The following is a 9,040-nucleotide window of genomic DNA, read 5'->3' as shown; positions in this document are numbered from 1 at the left end:
GATTTAAGATTGGGTTTCAGTATTCACTCAGTAGCTGTAGCACATGTTTAATGGTAGGGTTATAGTTAAGGTCTTTGGTGGGATGTATGTTACATACGGATTTCGGGGGAAGATTGAGTCATTCTTGATGGAGTGGCTTCCCTTGCAAAATTGTATTTGTTGCACCCTTGAGGAAAAAGAGTTGGGTTCATTAGGTTATGTAGTTATGATATGTTTTCCTAAATTTCCAAATCCTGGGGTCCTGTTTATAGTAGCAAGTGTTGAGTGCCATTTGTTCTCATAGGAGCCCTTTAATTCTGGTTGGTTCATTCAATTTTTATTCTGTATGCAAGTCATGATGTACGTATTGCGGCATTCCAGTGATAACTGCATATGTTCAATCTTGTAGCCATGAAGGTGAAAATATAATAATAAGTGTGGAAAGGATTTTGGATCATTTTATATCCCTACTTCATCTACAGTTGATTGTTCAATCTAACCTGTCAATACACCAAAAACCCTTCATTCCTACACAGATATAAGATCAATGGGCACGATGGGTTTGGTCTTTCCTACACAGATATAAGACTGATGGGTCAATGATTCCCAAATAAACATCAGACTATCAATGTGGTAAACCATGCCTTTCTCTTTTCCATAAGAGGTGTTCCTTGGAGAAATTACAGGTGTTTAGTGTGATTTCTTCTCTTCTAATTCCTTTATAAACTTGTAAGTATAAGCATTTAGGTTGGATTGGCCATTTATAGTGGTTGAAACTGCTTTTGGAGAAGCATGTAAATCTCATGTGATGTCAATGAATCGAAGAAAAGCAGTAGACCAATTTCTGCTTGTTCTGGTTTATAATTCCTTGATACACTCTGAAATACATAACCATCATATTTATTACATTAAATGAACTGAGGCTGAGTATTTCCTTCTCTTATCAAGGAGAATGCATGGGTTGGGTATGTTTTCTATTGGTTGAAGGTATTTAACATTCTAAGGACTACTCTCACTGTTCTATCTTTATGGGATAAGTGTTAAAGATGGATGAACTTAAAATTCAATCAGCCAAAAGGGTTGTAAAGATTGTGTTTTTGGTGGACATTATGAGAAAATACTTTTGGGCTTATGTCTTCTTGTCTCTTTTGTTTATCTTTGACAACAACCTTTGCATTCACCATATGTGTGGCTGATTGACATCTGTATTTTTATTTTGCAAATCAAATTTCTATCTCAAGTGTTAATTGTAGTAATCCCGATGTACTTAAGTATAGATGCATCAGGTGTCAATGTAATCGAAAAGCTGCGATTAGGATCTCAGAGAGTACGGATAATCCAGATAGACTCTTTTACGGGTGCTCAGAGTTTACATGTAACTACTTTGGTGTGATCCTATAAATGCGCCAATAACCGAGTCTCCACATAAAGAAGTAAACAATCTCGCACATAACTTTTGAAAGATGCAAAAAGAAGTGCAGGGGTTGCGAGAGGAGGTGCGAGGGTTGTGAGAAGAGGTGCCGGTGTTACGAGACGAGGTGCGGGTGTTGCGAGAGGAGATGCGAGGGTTGCAAGAGGAGGTGCATAGTGAAAAATTAGAATGGATGAAGTGGAGAAATTTATAGGATCGGTGAAGGTTGTAGCTATTTTGTATTTGTTTTTTTAGTTGGTGTGTTTGTAGCAATTGTGATTAGTAGAAGAATGTGACGACGTTATGCAACTGAAAGAGATGTTAGTAATGAAATGGTGTTTTCCTTTTTGGTGTTTTATTTTGGATTCTCTCTTTATTTGATGAATTATTTTTATTAAATGGATTATTAGTAATGAAAGGAGATGCAAACAATGTTTCAAATAAAATTGACACTAATGATATGCTCAATAATAGATATTGAGTCTTGGTGGATTCGAACCACCATCCCATAGATGCAACCCCATGTGCTCTTCTGATTAAGCTAAAGACTCACCTAGGGGCATAAACCATGTTAGTTTCAAAATTTAATAAAAAAATCAGCAGTGTCACATATAATGGAAATATAACAAAAAGAAATCAATTTCAAACACATATCTTCCGAGTCCCACCAAGCAACGGATTAAGCGCTAGTTGATCTACGACCAAAGAAGCAATGACTGAGCCCCTATTTGAGTAAGGCGCGTGAAAGCCGCTGATCGTAGACCACCCTGGGTAAGGCTTTTCTTGCTAGCTCTCTTGTCCAAGCACGGCTTGTTGATGGTCTTCGAGTCTGAAAAATGGATTCTGACCAAGAATGGTGTATTTGTTGAGAAGGGCTATTCTGGAAAAGGCTTGGTTAAGCCAAATGTTGATTAAAGTGATATTACATCATGCCTTAGATATGCCTATGAGAACTAGGGATGAGGCTCAACAAGTTCTGCACTTTGAATTCCAGAAATGCAACTGAGGCATATGTTCCCATAAGTAAGAAATGAAACTTAACAACTAAGATTGATCAGACACTATTTGAATGGAGGAAAAGATGTTGCTATTTGTTGAAGCTTGGGATGATATTCCTTGCAAGTCATAAGTACCCTGCAAGAAGGTAACCACATTGTCCAATACATCAATAGTGAATAAATAACATGATTGCAATGGAAAATATACTAATACATTTGAAACATACTAGCAATATAGATCTGAAACTTTGATTGCCATTCAGTTGGTCAAGTTCAAAAGGTGAACGAGCTTGTTACGTTTGAAAAGGTGGAATCAAATAGTGTATTTCAAAAGGTGCACAAGCTTGTTGCATTTCCTGTGAAGAATCACCCATCATTCCCTTATCAGTTTTTTCTTTCTCTTTCCTTGATTTCCCACTCAATTCTTCTTACATCTACCACCTTCTTTTGGATCATCTATTTTTTTGAGTGTTACTCCATTGTTGACAACATTATCTTTAACTAGAACCCTTTCATCATCTTGCCCATCAAAGCTAATATTTATACTTTTCAGATGTTTACAGATCTCATCAGTAACATTGTCCACATAAGCATAACCCTCCGATGAATTTGATGCTATTGCTGCAATCCTAACCAGTATATGACAGATATGCCTATACCTTTGTGAACAACCCAAGTGGACATCTTCCACAATAACTTTTCCTTTAGTATCATGTACAACTGTATTTCTTGTTGTCTGTGTCCATCTCCTCAATATATATGCATTTGGAACATATTTGAAATCATTGACATCTAGAACTTTAAAAACATGCCGACAAAGAATGCTGAATGTCTCAAATTTTCTACAACTACAACGAATCATATACTCCTTTAGGTTGCACGACACTGTACATTCATCTTCTTTTCCAAATGTTGAGACTACATATTCATAATAGGTGGCATTCTGAATAATTTTCTTAATGTAGCATGATGGAATCCATTCATACTGTTTTTGAAGTTTTTCAAATATTTTAGGAGTGTAAACTCTTGCTACTTGATTCATAACAGATGACTTTATGAATAAATTTCTTTGAAGCTTATTTCTCGCATCAAACTCTGCCTTTAACTCGTTAGCACGCTTGTCAACCACAACCCTTTCGAAGTGCTTGAAAAATGGTACAAGGTCAAGAGTTAAACTTAAGTAATCTTTCATGTCACCATTTATACTTTCACTTAGTTGTGTACTCCGCATTCCTATAATCAATGTTTCCTTCATGTAACACTTGGCCCATTTATATTTAAGACAATAAATTCGGTATAACCATGAATTTTCTTCAACTTGATGATCACTCTTTAGTTTATCCCATGCAATTTCAAATTGTGATTCATCATCATAATGAAACATACACTTCTTCAAATCTGCTAAAAATTTTGAACCATCTTTCATCATGTTGCCCATATGCTTTATGCTATTTTACATTAGGTGCCATGTACACAAGCTATGCCTTATATCAGGTAACACCTCAGTCAAAGCCTTTCCCATTGCAGCATCTTGATCTGTGAAAATAGTTATGGGCTTCTTTTGTCCATGATCTTCTACAAAAACCTCAAACAACCATTTGAACGAATCAACCATCTCATCATACAAAAGTGCAGCCCCAAATATGATGATTCCCCTATGATGAGTGAATCCAGCAAATATCCCAAAAGGTCTAAACTCTTTGTTCGTAGAAAATGTTGTATCAAGCTAACAATATCACCAAACTGTGCATAATCAATTCTCATTTTTGGATCGGCCCAAAATATATTAGTTATCTATTCATCATTATCCAACTGCAATGAGTAAGTAAATGATGGATTTATCCTAACTTGATTTTCAAAATACAGTAGCAAACTCCTGGCTTCACCATAACAAAGGTCTCGTTGACGCTTAGTTCGAAGATAATTCTTTTAATCTTCCTTCAGGTGCCCAATGCTCTGTTTGCCACCTGCATGCCTACTCATGTACTCAAACATGTCCTTAGGTCTAATACCATAGTCATCTGCCAGATCAATTTCAAATGTATGAAATTTAGAAACACTCCTTTGTGACTTCATCATATGACTAGTAGATGGCAAGTGAAGTTCATAATTGTGTTCTTCAACAAATTCAATGCAATTGTACATCCCATCATTATTCAATTTAATTCTCATCCGTGCAAGACAATTAGTTCTTGTCTCCGCTCGAGGCTTGACAATATTATCATCTCTTGTCTAGTTTCCTTTTTCTTTGTTTATTACATACAAATACCCTTGATGTAATGGTCTTGTTATCTTTGATACTCTTATGTACTCAATCTGTTCTGACACTAAACCCCTTTGTTCTTCCATATCCATTGTAGAAATCATATGCCTCTTGCTCAGAATTAAACACCATACTAACATGAGACTTAATCTCACTATGTGCAGTCATTGGATCTTCCATTTTTTTTGCCTAAATATTGAGCAATTGAAGTAAAGAAGAAACATAGATTTAACCTGGAAAATAAAGAAGAGGGTATAGTATGAGAACACTTTACAGTATACTCCCAAAAAAAAATGGGGGGGCATAAAGGAAAGTATCAAACACCATGCAAAAATTATATGTTTAGTCTCTTTTCTCACTTCTATTTGAGCTAAATAGACATTACAATATCCAAATGTCTTTAATTCAAATATTTCAAAAAGATGAAACAAACATTCACTTTTGATGCTCTGAACTATGGCTTTTTCCCCCAAGGAAACATTATAAATACAGTAAAAAATATTTATTTAATGTGGTTGTGAAGTAGATGCAATGAAGTAGACACAAAGATATACTTAAAAGAACAAAAACACTAAATTTATATCATTCCCTTAACAGATATATAATTCCAGTAAAATTTGCTCCCACAAGAACAAACACACTGAAAGTCGTGAATCATTTGACCCAACTTCAACAAAAGCATGTCAAACTAAAGAGGCTGTCTACAGAATAAGAATTCTATTGGATAGTTTGTAAGTAAATTTGAAGAGTGAATCAGCTACGGCATGAGCTATCATAGAGAAGGTTTCAAGATTGGAGTTTGGTGATTTGACCTTGATATACAATTATTATGAACAATCCAACCTTATGACTGGATGTAAGATCAGATGCATTTATTTGAAACATTAAAAACTTCATGGAAGTATCGACAATATGAGAGAGAGAGAGAGAGAGAGAGAGAGAGAGAGAGAGAGAGAAAGAGAAATAGAGAAGGATCCTACCTTGATACGTAGCTTTGCAGATGTGAAGCTCTGTGATCCTAAAGCTAGTCGACTCCAACCCCTCTGAAAGTCCTTGCGACTCTGAATCTCTTTCTTAGTGCTCAACGATCCTACTGTTGGAGTAGAGGGAGATGAGTCCGCGAGATCGATTTCAAACCCCTCTACAAGTGAGGGCTTTACTATAATTAAAAATGCTTCAGATCGGTCAAGTAAAGCATCAAAAAAATAGTTCAAACCAAAATCGAGGACCAAATCACAGTTTAAATCAAACACTGAACCAAAAAAAGACAAATGAACTCAATGATTTCATATGTGAAATGATAAAAAATGAAAATGAACTTACTTCGACGGTAGGGTTTCCACGGCTATCGATAATCTACCTAGCTTTAACTGCCTTGATCGTTGCCATTGTTAGTTCAGTTGAGCAAAACTGCTTCCTTGTCTGAAACTCTGAATGACCACTACACTGTCCTCCATTAAGCACCGAAGTAAAGAGTAGTTGAGGGGGGTACTGTGGTGTGAAGAGAGAAAGAGGGAGAGGAGTCTGCGAGGTCGATTTCAAACATTGAGGAACATTAGGGCTTTAGTGAAGTATGAAGAAAGAAAGAAGGACAAAGTAGAGGGAGACGAGTCGAAGTTCAAAACCCCCAGCGTCAGTAGTCAAGATTGTTCAACAAGAGAAGTTCGTTGGAGCCGTCGGATTGCTCGTCTCCATGTGTCGACCATCCGAGAGGTCGTTGGATGCTCGTTGGAGCGACAGTTGTTGGAGACGACCCGACTCCTAAAAAATAATGTATTCGTCAGGTCTATTTAGAAGGGTTCTTCCTATGATTTCATTCCCAGTATGAACAACATATAAACAATATTAAAAGGAGATGAAAATCCCTCTTAATCTCAAGTTCAATTGAATTTCATAAAACACAAATAATAGATGATGACAATACTTAACTACAAGAGAAAAATATAAGAAGGAGAATAGATAGATAATGGCTTCTACTAACAAGGAACAAAGTCTCACTACCCTCCAAGGATATCTCACCCTCTTGAATTGCACAACACGTTGAAGAAAACTTCAAACTTTCATTCATCTCAATCATATGTCAGCATTGCCTCTTACAATATATTTGAAGAAAAACTGAATAACAATCCTGAAATGAATAGGAAAGTAAAAAATATTACTGCTAAATAACATAAATAAGCATAGTAAAGAAACGCTATCCTATAATGCCCAAAGTTTGGAACTATAGGATATATTTTTCTTTAACTTCTTTAAATATTTGTTTTATCAATTAAGTTAATAACTGAGTGTTAGCCTAGTAGTTGCAACTTAAGTTGGTGAGAGGTTAGGGGTTCAAATCTTACAAGTTTCAAAAAGAGGTGATGAAAGCTAATTTAATATCTTATTTTAGTAGAAATAAGCTTTGGTGTGATTATATATGCGTTGGGCTTTAGTTTACCTTTCCTTTTTAGTCTCTAAGTCTATTTTTGAGTCTTCTATGTAAGTTTTTAAAGGGGTCAAGCATTGTATATGAATTTTATTAGTACAAGTTTTTGTTTTTACTGCTCCCCTTTATGTGTGAAGACTTCCTTGTGTTTGGTCAAACTGACTAAATCGATGTTTGATCCAATTGATTAATTTTCTTTAGAAGCTATTGTTATCTCATTACTATTGTTGGTTCTTCTCCATATTCAATTCCTGATTTCTGCCATCAACAAGTAAGTATAATTTTTCAAAATTTTCACTTAAGATTTCTTTTTCTAAAAGGATGGATATAAGATTTTTTTTTTTTAAATTAATCAATTCAGCCATCCGATCGATCTGAAATTTTGAGCACATGTTCATCATCCTTAGATTAAGACTTGATTCAAATCTGAGATAATTTTGACGATATCTTTTGGTATTTTTTATTCTACCCTTGCCTATTAATGAAATCTATAAAATTTTAAGATATGAATCTATATTTCTTTATTTAATTTTAATCTAGCCGTCAGATTGCAATCATCTTTTGAGGGTTAGTAAAGCTACCTTATAGGATGTTACAATTTGAATTTGAGGATCACCTGACCTCGAATTGACAGTAAATTTAGATTTATTGAAATCTGAAATTTTCATCCTAAACTATAATTATTTAATTAGTTTGAACTAGAATTGAGAGTAAAATCAGATTTACTTCATCTTTTGAAGGATGATAATACGTGTCAAGGGGGATTGATTTCTAGAGTTTGACCTCCGTTTGAGAGAGTTGACTTTTTGGGTGACTTTTGACTTTAGTTGACTTTTAGGGAAAGTGGGGTATTTAATTAGTTTTGAATTAGGAGCTTAATGGGAGGCATATCTATTGTAGATGGTGCTTGATTTGAGCATTCAAAGTTCAGAGGGTGGAAGTAGGAGACTTGCAGGCTAAGATAAGTGGATTATAGTGATATTACAGTACAAGTGTGTGGTTTGATTGTATGATGTGATGTTTGGTATGCTTGTATCATTGATATGTATTGACCTATGCATATTTGAATTATGTTTATGTGTGACATGAGTTTATGGAAGTGGTTTGCACCATATTGTCAAATGTCATGGCACAACCTATCATATCCTTAAGTTTTTCCATATATTTTTTAGGCTCGTGATGCTGTATTTGGTGTTTATCGTCAATGTGATCGATTGAATTTTTCTATGGTATAAGATAAGTATTATTTCCCCCATTTTATTTTAGATTAATTTCAACAATTTATTGTTGTCCTTCATTGAGGGAGCTCACTTTTCCCTCCAGCCTCTCCAAACGTTGCTTTATTCCCCGACTTTGATAACAAGGTGGTAGATATGTGGATGAACCCTTCCTTCCTCTGTTTACAAGATAGACTTTTGGAGAGAAAATAGGTCTAAGTCAAAGAAGTAGGATAATAGTTTGAGATACTCACAACTAGTAATCAATGGCTTTATCGAAGAAGCCAATACCTCCATACTTAAGAGCAAATTTGTTGAAGTTCAAAGGTCTATCTTCATCATCCATAATTTACATATTCATCCCTAGATAACTAACTCTTTCACACCTCACTACTCTCCTATAACCACTCCTAACATAACTTCCTCATAATAACACAACATATTATCTAGTGGAATAACTACATAAATTAACAACATAACTAAACAATAACTTCCCTATAACCCTATGTAGGATAGAGTCCATGTAAACCACGCATGCATGTATTTGTGGCCTCTCCTTGTTGAATGCATCAAGTTTCAGCAAGTATACTAGCCTTGTATTCCTGCAGCGTGAGGCCTATGCTATTGGTGTTGGAAACGTGTAGTTGGAAGACCTATATGTGGAGGAGGAGAGGAAGCTGCCAAAGAGGGAGGGGAGGGGAGGGGAGGGGAGGGGAGGGGGTGGGGTGGGGTGGGGGAGGGGAGCCC

General features: G+C 35.6%; 1 protein-coding gene across 1 annotated transcript; it reads right to left on the bottom strand.

Annotated features, from left to right (window-relative positions):
• Positions 1-2,806: 2,806 nt before the first annotated feature.
• On the bottom strand, positions 2,807-3,826 carry LOC122078023 (protein FAR-RED IMPAIRED RESPONSE 1-like). Its single transcript, XM_042643900.1, has one exon. The coding sequence runs from the start codon at positions 3,824-3,826 to the stop codon at positions 2,807-2,809; it is 1,020 nt and encodes a 339-aa protein (XP_042499834.1).
• Between the last annotated feature and the right edge of the window lie 5,214 nt (positions 3,827-9,040).

This window comes from Macadamia integrifolia, chromosome 5 (genome assembly GCF_013358625.1).
Source record: "Macadamia integrifolia cultivar HAES 741 chromosome 5, SCU_Mint_v3, whole genome shotgun sequence".
Taxonomy (NCBI): domain Eukaryota; kingdom Viridiplantae; phylum Streptophyta; class Magnoliopsida; order Proteales; family Proteaceae; genus Macadamia; species Macadamia integrifolia.
Note: the sequence above shows the minus strand (reverse complement) of the source record. Positions and strands in the feature narration are given on the sequence as shown.